The sequence below is a fragment of the Lepidochelys kempii genome, chromosome 8 (assembly GCF_965140265.1).
Source record: "Lepidochelys kempii isolate rLepKem1 chromosome 8, rLepKem1.hap2, whole genome shotgun sequence".
Classification (NCBI taxonomy): Eukaryota; Metazoa; Chordata; order Testudines; family Cheloniidae; genus Lepidochelys; species Lepidochelys kempii.
The window spans coordinates 75,522,494-75,539,031 of NC_133263.1; the positions used below are offsets into that span (position 1 = coordinate 75,522,494).

Sequence of the window (16,538 nt, forward strand, 5' to 3'; positions counted from 1 at the left end):
ATTTCCCCGCTTAGTCATCTCTTTTCCAAGCTGACAAGTCCCAGTCAGTCTTATTAATTGCTCGTCCTATGGAAGCTGTTCTGTATGCCTAATAATTTTTGTTGCCCTTTTCTGAACCTTTTCCAATTCCAATCTATCTTTTTTGAGATGGGGTGACCACATCTGTACGCAGTATTCAAGATGTGGGTTGACCATGGATTTATATAGAGGCAGTATGATATTTTCTGTCTTATTATCTATCCCTTTCTTAATAATTCCTAACATTCCGTTCGCTTTCTTGACTGCTGCTGCACACTGAGTGGATATTTTCAGAGAACTATTCACAATGAGTCCAAGATCTCTTTCTTGAGTGGTAACCGCTAAGTTAGACCCCATCATTTTATATGTATAGTTGGGATTATATTTTCCAGCTGCATTACTTTGCATTTATCAACATTGATTTTCATCTGCCTTTTACCTGTCCGGGGGAGGAGCCTGCTGAAAGCAGCCCCCAGCCCATGTCTCCAACCCCAGACCCATGCCAAGGGTGGGTTGAACGTCCACGGCACAACTCCCCACAGCTGCCCACGCGGCTCTTACCATGGCTAGGCTGTGGCTCTGAGGTCCTCCTACCTGGCCGGAGCTGGGTCAGGGAGAGGCCCGCGGGCAGCTGTGGGAGTCGGTGTGGAGTTGTGGACCCTCCACCTGCCCTGGGTCAGGTGGGGAGCCTGGGGGCTGCTCTCACTGCACCCACACCAGGGGCAGATGGAGGGTCCATGCATGCAGCTCCCACAACTGCCCAGGCTCCCCTCCCCGTCTGGGCTCCACGCTAGCCTGGCTGGGGCTTCTGGGTGGAAGAGGAGAAGAAGGGGATGGGGTCCACCCAGTGAAAAGTGGACAGGCCTAGCCCGTCCACTTTCAAAAATATGAGGGCCATGGCCTCATGGTCTCCCGGGTTCTGGCACCACTGCTAAAGAACTGTTATAAATTTCACAAAGAGCCTGGTTTACTGTAACTAAAACAGTCTGCATAAAAAGTGTTTCCCACAGATTGTTGCAACTGAGAGAAACATGTGGAATTGAATGACAAAGCTGATTAAACTTCATAAGACATACAGAAGTTCATAGGACTCAAATGCAAGTCCTTAAGGCCCTATCTGCACTACAGGTAGAACCTATCAGGGGCCCAGTTACAACACGGTTGTCCCCTAACCCTATTACAACATGTTCCAAATTTGTAGTGTAGACAGGCATCATGGTTCCAGGGCTAGCTGCACTTCTGTCCCCTTTGAGTTCTCTCTGAGTACAGTCCTGCAGTTCTTTCACTCTTAGACCAGGCTCTGGGCTACAGTACTGTGTATCAACTGTGCTTGCCCAGGAGGTCTGACTGGGTTTGACACCTATGATTCTTCTATTTGAGAGTCTGTGACCAGTGGTGTACAGCGATCAGACAGCCTTCTGGCTAGCCCGGCTTAAACTTTGAAGTAGTCAGGGCCAAATCTGAAACAGTTCTTTCAGAAGGTTCAGCTGGAACAATTCATCCATCCCAGAACTCTATTAGAGGCCTGATCCTGCATTCCCTCAAACACCCAAAACTCTCCTTGAAGTTGATGGGGGATTAGGCTGTAATCAGAAATGAGAAATTGGGCTCTGGGTCTTAAACTTAATGAGGCTTGGTGACAGAAGATTGTTGATTTGTTTTTAATTCATCTCTGCAAATCTTTAGGGCAAGATGGTGCACTATGATTCTGTGATTGTAGGTACAGTTTGTGACTTGTGTCTGGGAACAATACGGACCTTAGGAAGCATTGAGCATCGTGGCAAGCATAGGTAGTGCTGCAGATGCTACAGCCCTTAAGGGTATGTCTACACTACGGAATAAGGTCGAATTTATAGAAGTCGGTTTTTTAGAAATCGGTTTTATATATTCGAGTGTGTGTGTCCCCACAGAAAATGCTCTAAGTGCATTAACTCGGCGGAGCGCTTCCACAGTACTGAGGCTAGAGTCGACTTCCGGAGCGTTGCACTGTGGGTAGCTATCCCACAGTTCCCGCAGTCTCCGCTGCCCATTGGAATTCTGGGTTGAGATCCCAATGCCTGATGGGGCTAAAACATTGTCGCGGGTGGTTCTGGGTACATATCGTCAGGCCCCCGTTCCCTCCCTCCCTCCGTGAAAGCAAGGGCAGACAATCATTTCGCGCCTTTTATTCCTGAGTTACCTGTGCAGACGCCAAACCACGGCAAGCATGGAGCCCGCTCAGATAACCGTCACCCTATGTCTCCTGGGTGCTGGCAGACGCGGTACGGCTTTGCTGCACAGTAGCAGCAACCCATTGCCTTCTGGCAGCAGACGGTGCAATACGACTAGTAGTCGTCCTCGTCGTGTCCGAGGTGCTCCTGGCCACGTCGGCTGGGAGCGCCTGGGCAGACATGAGCGCAGGGACTAAATTTGGAGTGACTTGACCAGGTCATTCTCTGTAGTCCTGCAGTCAGTCCTATTGAACCATCTTATGGTGAGCAGGCAGGCGATACGGACTGCTAGCAGTCGTACTGTACTATCTTCTGCCAGGCAGGCAAGAGATGAGGATGGCTAGCAGTCGTACTGTACCATCTTCTGCCGAGCAGCCATGAGATGTGGATGGCATGCAGTCCTTCTGCACAGTCTGCTGCCAGCCAAAGATGTAAAAGATAGATGGAGTGGGTCAAAACAAGAAATAGACCAGATTTGTTTTGTACTCATTTGCCTCCTCCCCTGTCTAGGGGACTCATTCCTCTAGGTCACACTGCAGTCACTCACAGAGAAGGTGCAGTGAGGTAAATCTAGCCATGTATCAATCAGAGGCCAGGCTAACCTCCTTGTTCCAATAAGAACGATAACTTAGGTGCACCATTTCTTATTGGAACCCTCCGTGAAGTCCTGCCTGAAATACTCCTTGATGTACAGGCACACGCTTTGTTGATTTTAGCTCCCTGAAGCCAACCCTGTAAGCCGTGTAGTCAGTCGCCCCTCCCTCCGTCAGAGCAACGGCAGACAATCGTTCCGCGCCTTTTTTCTGTGCGGACGCCATACCAAGGCAAGCATGGAGGCCGCTCAGCTCACTTTGGCAATTAGGAGCACATTAAACACCACACGCATTATCCAGCAGTATATGCAGCACCAGAACCTGGCAAAGCGATACCGGGCGAGGAGGCGACGTCAGCGCGGTCACGTGAGTGATCAGGACATGGACACAGATTTCTCTGAAAGCATGGGCCCTGCCAATGCATGCATCATGGTGCTAATGGGGCAGGTTCATGCTGTGGAAGGCCGATTCTGGGCTCGGGAAACAAGCACAGACTGGTGGGACCGCATAGTGTTGCAGGTCTGGGACGATTCCCAGTGGCTGCGAAACTTTTGCATGCGTAAGGGCACTTTCATGGAACTTTGTGACTTGCTTTCCCCTGCCCTGAGGCGCATGAATACCAAGATGAGAGCAGCCCTCACAGTTGAGAAGCGAGTGGCGATAGCCCTGTGGAAGCTTGCAACGCCAGACAGCTACCGGTCAGTTGGGAATCAATTTGGAGTGGGCAAATCTACTGTGGGGGCTGCTGTGATGCAAGTAGTCCACGCAATCAAAGATCTGCTGATATCAAGGGTAGTGACCCTGGGAAATGTGCAGGTCATAGTGGATGGCTTTGCTGCAATGGGATTCCCTAACTGTGGTGGGGCTATAGACGGAACCCATATCCCTATCTTGGCACCGGAGCACCAAGCCGCCGAGTACATAAACCGCAAGGGGTACTTTTCGATAGTGCTGCAAGCTCTGGTGGATCACAAGGGACGTTTCACCAACATCAATGTGGGATGGCCGGGAAAGGTGCATGATGCTCGCATCTTCAGGAACTCTGGTCTGTTTCAAAAGCTGCAGGAAGGGACTTTATTCCCAGACCAGAAAATAACTGTTGGGGATGTTGAAATGCCTATATGTATCCTTGGGGACCCAGCCTACCCCTTAATGCCATGGCTCATGAAGCCGTACACAGGCAGCCTGGACAGTAGTCAGGAGCTGTTCAACTACAGGCTGAGCAAGTGCAGAATGGTGGTAGAATGTGCATTTGGACGTTTAAAGGCGCACTGGCGCAGTTTACTGACTCGCTTAGACCTCAGCGAAACCAATATTCCCACTGTTATTACTGCTTGCTGTGTGCTCCACAATATCTGTGAGAGTAAGGGGGAGACGTTTATGGCGGGGTGGGAGGTTGAGGCAAATCGCCTGGCTGCTGGTTACGCGCAGCCAGACACCAGGGCGGTTAGAAGAGCACAGGAGGGCGCGGTACGCATCAGAGAAGCTTTGAAAACCAGTTTCATGACTGGCCAGGCTACGGTGTGAAAGTTCTGTTTGTTTCTCCTTGATGAAACCCCCCGCCCCTTGGTTCACTCTACTTCCCTGTAAGCTAACCACCCGCCCCTCCTCCCTTCAATCACCACTTGCAGAGGCAATAAAGTCATTGTTGCTTCACATTCATGCATTCTTTATTCATTCATCACACAAATAGGGGGATGACTACCAAGGTAGCCCAGGAGGGGTGGTGGAGGAGGGAAGGAAAATGCCACACAGCACTTTAAGCACAGCACTTTAAAAGTTTACAACTTTAAAATTTATTGAATGACAGCCTTCTTTTTTTTGGGCAATCCTCTGTGGTGGAGTGGCTGGTTGGCCGGAGGCCCCCCCACCGCATTCTTGGGCATCTGGGTGTGGAGGCTATGGAACTTGGGGAGGAGGGCGGTTGGTTACAGAGGGGCTGCAGTGGCAGTCTGTGCTCCAGCTGCCTTTGCTGCAGCTCAACCATACACTGGAGCATACTGGTTTGGTCCTGCAGCAGCCTCAGCATTGAATCCTGCCTCCTCTCATCACGCTGCCGCCACATTTGAGCTTCAGCCCTGTCTTCAGCCTGCCACTTACTCTCTTCAGCCCGCCACTTACTCTCTTCAGTCCGCCACCTCTCCTCCCGGTCATTTTGTGCTTTCCTGCACTCTGACATTATTTGCCTCCACACATTCGTCTGTGCTCTGTCAGTGTGGGAGGACAGCATGAGCTCGGAGAACATTTCATCGCGAGTGCGTTTTTTTTCTTTCTAAGCTTCACTAGCCTCTGGGAAGGAGAAGATCCTGTGATCATTGAAACACATGCAGCTGCTGGAGAAAAAAAAAGGGACAGCGGTATTTAAAAAAACACATTTTATAAAACAGTGGCTACACTCTTTCAGGGTAAACCTTGCTGTTAACATTACATACATAGCACATGTGCTTTCGTTACAAGGTCGCATTTTGCCTCCTCCCACAGCGTGACTACCCCCTCAACCTTCCCCCCTCCCTGTGGCTAACAGCGGGGAACATTTCTGTTTAGCCACAGGCAAACAGCCCAGCAGGAATGGGCTCCTCTGAGTGTCCCCTGAAGAAAAGCACTCTATTTCAACCAGGTGACCATGAATTATATCTCACTCTCCTGAGGATAACACAGAGAGATAAAGAACGGATGTTGTTTGAATGCCAGCAAACATACACTGCAATGCTTTGTTCTACAATGATTCCTGAGTACGTGTTACTGGCCTGGAGTGGTAAAGTGTCCTACCATGAAGGACGCAATAAGGCTGCCCTCCCCAGAAACCTTTTGTAAAGGCTTTAGGACTACATCTAGGAGAACCGCAAATGCCAGGGCAAAGTAATCCTTTCACATGCTTGCTTTTAAACCATGTATATTATTTTAAAAGGTACACTCACCAGAGGTCCCTTCTCCGCCTGCTGGGTCCAGGAGGCAGCCTTGGGTGGGTTCGGGGGGTACTGGCTCCAGGTCTAGGGTGAGAAACAGTTCCTGGCTGTCAGGAAAACCGGTTTCTCCGCTTGCTTGCTGTGAGCTATCTACAACCTCCTCATCATCTTCTTCGTCCCCAAAACCTGCTTCCGTATTGCCTCCATCTCCATTGAAGGAGTCAAACAACACGGCTGGGGTAGTGGTGGCTGAACCCCCTAAAATGGCATGCAGCTCATCATAGAAGCGGCATGTTTGGGGCTCTGACCCAGAGTGGCTGTTCGCCTCTCTGGTTTTCTGGTAGGCTTGCCTCAGCTCCTTCAGTTTCACGCGGCACTGCTTCGGGTCCCTGTTATGGCCTCTGTCCTTCATGCCCTGGGAGATTTTCACAAAGGTTTTGGCATTTCGAAAACTGGAACGGAGTTCTGATAGCACGGATTCCTCTCCCCAAACAGCGATCAGATCCCGTACCTCCCGTTCGGTCCATGCTGGAGCTCTTTTGCGATTCTGGGACTCCATCATGGTCACCTGTGCTGATGAGCTCTGCATGGTCACCTGCAGCTTGCCACGCTGGCCAAACAGGAAATGAGATTCAAAAGTTCGCGGTTCTTTTCCTGTCTACCTGGCCAGTGCATCTGAGTTGAGAGTGCTGTCCAGAGCGGTCAGAATGGAGCACTCTGGGATAGCTCCTGGAGGCCAATACCATCGAATTGTGTCCACAGTACCCCAAATTCGAGCCGGCAACGTCGATTTAAGCGCTAATCCACTTGTCAGGGGTGGAGTAAGGAAATCGATTTTAAGAGCCCTTTAAGTCGAAATAAAGGGCTTCATTGTGTGGACGGGTGCAGGTTTACATCGATTTAACGCTGCTAAATTTGACCTAAAGTCCTAGTGTAGACCAGGGCTAAGAGATGCAACATGTCCTATCTCCATTAACTGTCAAACTCCGCTAAACCATTGAAGAGGGGAGTGCGGATTCAGGGCCCTGTCTGCTCACCAACACTTCAGTAGTGCTAACACCAGGCAGTCTTTATATTCATGTGAGCTCAAGGACTGCAATTGTGATGTTTCACAGGTGGGGGAGGGAAGGGTCACTGTGTTCTCCCCCTTTTCCCTCGGGACACCTGTGCAAGGAACAGCATTTCCATAGCCCTTAAAAAGCTTCCTCTGATCAAATAACTTTTTGTTTAAAAAAAAAAATCTTTAGCAGTAAAGCTCTGTAAAGAGAATAAAAGAGGAATCCTGCAACCAAACAAAAGTTCACCTTGTCCCCATGACCCGCACCATAGTAGGTTGTTTTTTAGTTTTACTGTGTTGTGATCACAAATCTTTGTGTGTGTATATGTTAAGTTCTTAAAAGACACCTGGCCAATTGTGCCTAAATTAAGTAGACTTTTAACCAGCTATGAACAAGTGCTACTTTAATGCCTTCTTCATTAGGTTAAAAAAAAATTGTCTAGTTTAATTGAATTCATGGAAGAGTTAGTTATGGAAAATAACTATGTTGAATGAAGGTCAGGTTGCTCTCTTAATCAAGTAACTTTGCCAACTATTTACTAAAATAGGAAGGACTTGTAAAAGTATAAATAATGTGTTACCTACTTAAATAAAAAGATCCTTACAAACCTTATTTGGTTATGATTTTTTGACAATGTTTATGCTTTTTTTTAATAGTAGGATTTCCATTGTGATTTCCACTAGTAAAAAAGAACTGTACTTTGCCAGATAAATTATATTTCATATACAATTTGATAAAAAGAACACTACCTAGTAAATTATGAGATGTTATATATACATCAACTATGAACATTTGCTAATTAAATAGTTAGTGGGAAGTATATTGCAGTTTGTGGTATAAAACCAGATACTTCATCTCCAGAGTTGTACAAATTATAACTAACAAGTTTTGTATCCTTGAAAAATAAGTAAAATACAAATAGGAGAGAAAAACGACAAGCTTTATCTCGTGAAAGTCTCTTGTCAAAATCAGTTTTCTGTGCATGCTAGGAACGTTGTGTTGTGAAGAGAAACATGGAATGCATGAAAATACATACATGACAGAATAATAACTGACTGCACAGAGTGAAAAAACAAAACAAATAAATACATTTTCAGTTTATTCTCTAGCCTGGCAGAGGCCAGAGGTCTTGTATGTATGGCACGTCCTGTCTTGGTAAGTGCAGTGAATCTTGTGGCTGAAGCAGTGTTTATGAAGTTTGAAAGGTGCTTCCTTAGCCATCCAGTCTGAAGAATGGTGTCATGCTGTATACCAGTATACAGAAAGAATAGTAATTGTTTGAAGCACTTGAATAGGAAAGCTAATATATTAACAATAGACAGACCTACTTCAAAAACATAACTTCCTTTTTTAATGCAGTATACTGTACGCTTCAAAAAAGTGTGGGTAAATGGCAAATTTGCGGGAGTTATTTGAACCACATAGGTACTGGAAATCCAGCCCAACAGAAAGGATAATAAAGTATGGCTGGTATAGTGTATGATGGAATTTAGGAGGGCTAAACGAGAATTGAAGAACAACTAGACAAAGATATACAAATGATAAGTCTTTAAGTATATCAGAGTCAGAAATCTTTGAGAGAATCAGTAGATCCGCTGAAATAAAAGGGAGTAATTAAGGAGGAGAAGGACACTTCAGAAGAGCTCAATGTTTTCTTTCCGTCGGCCTTTGCTGTTTAGGATTTTGGGAATAGACCCAGCCCAAACACTCTTTTCAAGTAATAAAGAAGAATTACTGTCAGAATGGCGTGTCAAAAGAATAGATGCAGGAATAAATATGAAACACTATATTACTAGGAACTAGGAGGGTGGTGAAGCACTGGAATGAGTTATCTAAGGAGGTGGTGGAATATCCTTCCTTAGAAGATTTTAAGGTCAGGCTTGAAAAAGCCCTGGCTGGGATGATTTAGTGGGGGATTAGTCCTGCTTTGAGCAGGGGGTTGGACTAGATGACCTCCTGAGGTCCCTTCCAACCCTGATATTCTATGATTCTATGAATATTCAATCTTGAGTTCTGAAAGAACTCACAAATGAAATGGCTAACCTGCTAACAAAAATATGCAATCTCATTAAAATATGTTGTCCTAGATGACTGGAGAGTGGTAAATGTGTGCCTGTTTTTAAAACGGCATTAAGGTGATCCTAGAAATTATAGGCCAGAAATCTTTACTTCAGTCCCAGGAAATGGTAATTAAATAGAATTCTTATATACATATATGAACATGATTTGATAGTAACAAGCAAGCATAGCTTCTGTAAAAGACAGTTGTGCCTCTTAAATTTACTAGTTTTCTTTGTGCGTGTTAACAAAATAGAGGAAAAAGAAAACTGGATGATATAGTTCATTTAGACTCTTAAAAAACCTTGTTAAAGTCATTTACAAGACATTAAGGAAACTAAGTAGTCATAGGGTGAGAGACAAAGCATTGTCAAGGGTTAGAAACTACTTAAAACACAGTAAGAGGAGAATTAAATGGTCAGTTCTCAATGTGGCAAAATGTTACACTCTAGAACTGGTGGTGTTTATATTTATAAGTGGTATGGGAAAAGGTGAGGTGGCAAAATTTGGAGACCACTAACTGATGGTGTTAGGAAGAAAATTCTTGTTTAGTCACATTATTCTATATTGTTCGCTATGGGGCTAAATTGCATTTTCTTCTGAGACCAGATACTGGATTCAATAGAACAACTGGTCTAATCGGATATGTCAATTTCTATATTTTAAAAAAATGTTTACACTCTCTGACCCAGACAAAAACTTTAAAAACTTGGAGACCATAAGGTCAAGGTGCCTTTGAGGGAAAAATACCCCTGGCTGAAGAGAGGGTAACTCTGACTGAAAGTTTTTCCACTCAGAGAGGATTGTAACATGTTGGAGAGGGATTCAGCCAGACAGTGTGTTTTCAGAGAGTCTGTGTGTGAAAAGCAGTTTGGCGAGAGAATTTGAACTCTGGGCTCTCTGCCTGGAGTCTTGAAAATAGTAATATGTCTGTGTAAGTGTTGTTGCTATTTTTAGTGCCACAGTTGTGTAACATTTACTTGTGTTGGTAAGTACTGACATGAGTAGTCCCATTGGCTGTAGTAGGACTGTTAATGTGAGCAAGCTCTCACCAATGTATGAGCTTGTACATTCAGGCTTTCCCTGTTCATCTGTGTTCAAAGTAGTTATAGGAAGTACTGTATGTGCCTATTGTATTGAGAGACTATCATGGACCTGTGTCCATTCATTTCTCTCTTGGTGATGAGATAAGTCACTCCATGATTACAAATCCTTCTGAACTATGTAGTGTGATGACTGGAACTGGAGAAAGAAGGTCAGGTTTCAGGAGAGATCTAGTTTTGTGTTTTCCAGAGGGGCTCACAGTAAATTGAGTCCAGGCTGCCAACTATCAGATGTCAGTGCCCCAGCACATAACATTGGCCACTCAGCAAACTTCTTAAATTGTCTTTCCTACAACTCTGCCTGCCTGAAGCATCATTGATTGAAAAAGAAAGGCTGGTTGTAAGCAAGAACTTGGGTACACAATTCCTTTTAGTTCAAGATGGAAAACAATGTGATTTTGATGCCCTAATGAAAAAATGTTAAGAATTTTGCATTTCTTCAAAGACTTAAAATTATGAATACTACTTTTTCAAACCAAGTATGCAATAGGATAAATGAGATCAGTGAAGAATTTGACTGGCAACTAATTTTAGGCTTAACATCCAGTTGTTATTTTGGAAATCTGGGAGTTCCCTTGATTCATGATCAGATTGTTATGAGATTATATTTAATAGTACCTAAATAAGTGAAAGGCTGTTAAGGGACAAAAGATTAATCCTAGACAAAGCAATACAAATTTGTCAAGCCACTGAAATTAAACAAATTCAAGTGAGAACACGTGAAAGAGACAAAAGTATAGCAGCAATCAACATTGCTCGCTAAAATAAAAACCAAGGTTAGCTAAAAGAAAGAAAAGTTGAACAAATGTAAAGGATGGGATAATGAAGCACAAAGGTGGTTCCAAAGTTGTAGAAAAACTGTATTTCCAGAGGGAATGTCCTGCTTATGAGAAAATACATAATATTATAAGGCAGTATACAAGTCTACTTTGCACTAGCAGAATGGGAACAGATATTGCTGAAAATGAATGCACCACAGACTCAAAATAGAGATTTTCACTGGGATTGTTAATGAAAGAAACCACAAACAGCATTTTAAAAGTTGAATAAAGTAATTTGTACTTGATACAAAAATACCATTATTACATGCAAATTGCACATTAGATCTCAAACTAATCTGCTTACAAAACATAATTTGAAGAATCTGAGTACTAAATGAATGACAATATCTAAGGCAATGAGACATTTACATAGCAGAAGGGGTTCCTTCATGAAATTGAATTGAAATCCAGGTAGAATATAAAGGCAAAGTGAATTGACTCACTATTGTAATATCAGAGGGGACAGACCACCAATAATCTGATTTAAAATGTGTAAAAAGTTTGGAGAAAAAAAACCTACAGAAAGATAAGGAAACGTAAAGATGATGCTTTGAGCAGGGGGTTGGACTAGATGACCTCTTGAGGTCTCTTCCAACCCTAATAGTCTATGATTCTATGAAACAAAAAGGGAGTAAAATATAGGTTTGTTGATGTGTTTCGAGGGATTAGGTATTTACAAGTTACTAAAGCAGGAGCATAACCTTAAGCTCATGAGTAGTCTCAATGATTTCAATGTGCTTTAATAGTTTACTGAATCAGGGGTGGCAGGTTTGTAGAAATTTTGGTGGTGCCCAGAACCCGCCCACCCAAAGTCCACCAAAGAAGCCTAGACATTGGGACTCGGGGCAGAGGGAGAACCCTTGTTTCCATGGGGGCTGATGAGAAAACAGGTACACCACGGTATGTTTGGAGCCTGTTTATAGTAGTAGATCATAACGTATCTGAGTCAAACCAAGGTAGTAGATGGCTAACCTGGGGAGCTTCTTCTCTAGTTAACTGATCCCTGTAAGTGCTTTGTTGATAAAAACTAGGTTTAGTTATAAAAAGAGCATGAGAAATAAACTACACTCTTTAAATAATTCTTGAATTTTAAATGATCTGTTAGTAGTAACACAAGTAAGAAGGAAGGTCCCGGTCCTGTGGAGTAGATCTATCCATCAGATTTGAACTGTAGATTTGGATTCCCCGTGACCCTGAGGAGCTTCAAATGGAAATCAAAAGACCATCTACCCTTCCCCTAACCAACCTGACACCATGCAGCCTGAAAGCAAAGAATTATAATTGGGGCTGTCGATTAATAGCAGTTAGCTCACTTGATTAACTCAAAAAAATTAACTGCAATTAAAATAATTAATTGTGATTAATCGCACCGTTAAACAATAGGATACCAATTGAAATTTATTAAATATTTTTGGATGTTTTTCTACATTTTCAAATATGTTGATTTCTATTACAACGCAGAATACAAAGTGTACAGTGCTCACTTTATATTATTTTATTACAAATATTTGCACTGTAAAAATGATAAACAAAAGAAATAGTATTTTTCAATTCATCTCATGCAAGTACTGTAGAGCAGTCTCTATCATGAAAGTGTAACTTACAAATGTAGGGTTTTTTTGTTTGTTACATAACTGCACTCAAAACCAAAACAATGTGAAACTTTAGAGCCTACAAGTCCACTCAGTCCTACTTCTTGTTCAGCCAATTGCTAAGACAAACAAGTTTGTTTACATTTACGGGAGATACTGCTGCCTGCTTCTTATTTACCATGTCACCTGAAAGTGAGAACAGATGTTCACATGGTACTTTCGTAGCTGGCATTGCAGGGTATTTACATGCCAGATATGATAAACATTCTTATGGCCCTTCATGCTTCAGGCACCATTCTGGAGGACATGCTTCCATGCTGATAATGCTTATTACAAAAATAATGCATTAATTAAATTTGTGACTGAACTCCTTGGGGGAGAATTGTATGTCTCCTTTCTGTTTTACCTGCATTCTGCCATATATTTCATGTAATAGAAGTCTCGGATTATGACCCAGCACATGTTCATTTTAAGACCACTTTCACTGCAGATTTGACAAAACGCAAAGAAGGTACCAATGTGAGATTTCTAAAAATAGCTACAGCACTTGACCCAAGGTTTTAAGAATCTGAAGTGCTGTCCAAAATCTGAGAGGTACGAGATGTGGAACATGCTCTCAGAAGTCTTAAAAGAACAACACTCAGATGCGGAAACCATAGAACCCGAACCACCAAAAAAGAAAATCAACCTTCTGCTGGTGGCATCTGACTCAGATGATGAAAATGAACATGTGTCGGTCCACTCTGCTTTGGATCATTATCGAGCAGAACCCGTCATCAGCATGGACACATATCCTCTGGAACAGTGGTTGAAGCATGAAGGGACATATGAATCTTTAGCACATTTGGCACGTAAATATCTTGCAATTCTGGCTACAATAGTGCCATCAGAATGCCTGTTCTCACTGTCAGGTGACATTGTAAACAAGGACCGGGCAGTATCATCTCCTGCAAATGTAAACAAACTTGTTTGTCTGAGCAATTGGCTTAACAAGAAGTAGGACTGAACGGACTTGCAGGGGCTCTAAAATTTTACATTGTTTTATTTTTGAATGCACTTATTTTTTTGTGCATAAGTCTACATTTGTAAATTGAACTTTGATGATAAAGAGATTGCACTATAATACTTGTATTTGGTGAATTGACATATACTATTCCTTTTGTTTTTTACAGTGCAAATATTTGTAATAAAAAATATAAAGTGAACACTGTACTCTTTGTGTTCTGTGTTGTAATTGAAATCAATATATTTGAAAATGTAGAAAACATCCAAAAATATTTAAATGATATTCTATTAGTGTTTAACAGTGTGATTAATATTTTTACTCGTGTGATTAATCACGATTAATTTTTTTAATTGTTCGAGAGCCCTAATTATAATGTAAAATGAAAACTAAGCCAAGTAAGCTAAAGTGGACAAACAAAACTAAATTAGTTGACTGAATAAAAAATGGCAAAATAATCTGTGTGTAGGAGAACAAACCTTGAGATTTTGCAATCGGTAATTCACTGAAAACCTTAACCAAGGGAAGGCCGTAAAGAGACCTGGACTTAGTCAGACAGATAATTGCTGTGATGCTGTAAAACTTGTGATATCTAATTACAAACTCAATTTTAAACAGAAATACGAAAAAAAAATTGCTTGATCCTTGAAGCCTTCGTCGAACAAGTAGTACCATAATCTTCCAGTGAGTTAGAATTGCTTGCATGAGTAAGTGTTGCAGGATCAAGTCCTTAGCTGCTGGTACAGATTAGATTTTCCTCTAGATAGGAATGCAGGCAAACTGAAAAATTCCAGAATCAGGAGAATATTAACTGATATCACTTTGTAAAGCCATTAAAAATTATTTTAAAATCCAAAGAAAAGCAGATCTAAAAAAGAGATGTAGAATTAACCCTCTCTTCTCAAGTGAATGATTAGCTAAATTACTGGCACAAAAAGTCATCATGGATAGACTTGCAAAAATTCAACAGAATACTTACTGTGTGTTCTTATAAAATGCTATCTTGTATTTCTGAGATCATTGTAGAGAAGATTCAGCAAAATTACTGAGGTAAAAAACTGATTCTCTCTGGTAAAGCTGAGAGTTGGATTGAAACATTAAAAATAATAGCTGACTGGTATCACAGCTATGTGACTTGAACTGTTTAGTGAAAAGAACTAACTTCTTCATATATATATTTATCAATGAAGTACCTGAGGGATCAAAAGTTATTTTATTGCACCTCTGTGCTCCAATGGTTCCCAGGGCTATGGGGACCAGTGCAGCCCCCAGCATAAATTTAGAGCAGCCTTAGGGCTGCTCTAACATACTGCTGCCTGCTCTGTGGTATGAAAGGAATATGAAGAAAAGGTGGTAGGTAGTTTAACTAAATTTCAGTTATAGCAAATAGATCAACCCTTTGAGATATACCCTCATTCTAAAGAAATGTGGGATAGTTCTATCCCAAGTGGAGATTCCACATTAAGCACCTGAGGTTTTCTAAATGAAAGTTGAAACTGGTGAATTGCTGAAACTGGTTTAATTAGATTGAAATGCCATGTCCCTTGATCCCTAAGAGTATCTAGAAGCTTCACTTAAAGGAGATGCAATTCAAACAAGGCATGAATTAGAGCCCTATCAGATTTTTTATTAATTGAAGAAAAAAGTGCTCAAATCAAAGAAAAACACATCTCTATTTTTACATATAGATTTTAGCCAAGGGAGAATATCCAAATCTTCTGGCAATGCTTGATCAACAATTCAAACATGGAGAAGCAATTAAAAAAAAAGTGTGTCCCCCCCCTCTACTATGGGGACAATTGCTCTCCTTCTGAAGAGCTTAATTCATCAATGTTTGTAAAGCACTTTGAGTGCACTGCTGGAGGAGGATGCATAATAACAGCACAGTTATTATATAGTTCATTATAGGTGTGGTGCTGGTAGCAGCTCAGTCATTTCCAAGAACAAGATGATGGAAAAATACTTTGTTTCTTTTGCCCACAGTAAAACATTCTTAGACCTTTAATTGAGAAGTATCTCTATGATTTGGAGCAGGGATTTGAAATTTAGCAGGAGGTTGCTGTCAGAAAAATCAGCACATGACCAGAAGATTGTTAGATTTGGGCAGCTAAACTTTCCAAAGAGTCTGTCTGCACTGAGCATGCTCGACCTCCAGATTGCGCATGTGCCATCCTCATAGGGTTACTGAGCCTGCTCTATCCTAGGGCCACAGAACTGAGCAGAATTGTCTCTGCAATGACTTCTGCTAGCAGCTGGGGGCTGCTGTGTGGTAGGCACCAGAACTGAGAGCAAGGAGACTGCCTTTAGTGTGCTCTCAGTGACTGACATTACTGCTCAGGCAATGTGGAGGAGAAGAGTAGCCTGACTGGAATGTAGAGGGGTGTTAAGACCTTAGGGGTGTGTGGAGATTGGAATAGGAACCAGGGAAAAGAGGGAGAAAACTGGGACAGACTGGAGGGGAGTAGGTTAGGAAGGAGGTTGAAGGGTCTGTAACCACTTCAGCACAGTCCCCTCCAGAACCTGGAATTTAATCCAGGGTAATTGAGTCTCAGCAGTCTTCTGCTGTTGGTAAATATCTGTGAAACCCACAGCAAGTGTGATTCTCATCCTTCTCTAGTGGCTGATTGACGTAGAGAACAGCATCCTACTACTGCTCCCTATTATTCTGTTAACTCAAGTGTCAGAGGTTTGTGCTGCAGCCCTAGAGGATTCAATCCTTATGATTACCCATGTGGGCTCATTATGGTTCCACATGATGGGTTTGTTTAAAAATTTATTCTTTAAAAATAAGTTATTTCCTGTGTAAAAAGAACACTGAAGTTGCAAAATTGAGCACTCAGAAGTTGGGAAAAACCAGAATTAATGTTTCTATCGCACTTTTATAGCGTCTTCTGACAGAAGATGTCAAATCACTTTGTAAACCTTAATGAACTAATCCCCGACAAACCCACTTGAGGTAGAGATTAATATTTTAGACCCAGAAACTGAGGGCCAGAGAAGTTAAGTGATGCAGCAAAGTTCACACAGAAGTATATTAGAGAAAAAAGGTGGGTAAGGTAATATCTTTTATTCGACCAGCTTCTGTTGGTGAAAGAGACAAGCTTTTGAGCTTACACAGGTCTGGGAAAGGTACTTAGAGTGTCACGTGCTAAACAATCTGTTGTACCATGTATTTA

General features: G+C 42.4%; 1 protein-coding gene across 1 annotated transcript; it reads right to left on the reverse strand.

The window, feature by feature from the left end:
- Nucleotides 1–4,999: 4,999 nt before the first annotated feature.
- Nucleotides 5,000–6,552, reverse strand: LOC140916625 (uncharacterized). The gene is made up of 2 exons (XM_073358297.1): nt 5,740–6,552; nt 5,000–5,151 (listed from the first exon to the last, which is right to left on the reverse strand). The coding sequence occupies exons 1-2, from the start codon at nt 6,314–6,316 to the stop codon at nt 5,000–5,002; spliced, it is 729 nt and encodes a 242-aa protein (XP_073214398.1). The 5' UTR covers nt 6,317–6,552.
- Nucleotides 6,553–16,538: the final 9,986 nt, after the last annotated feature.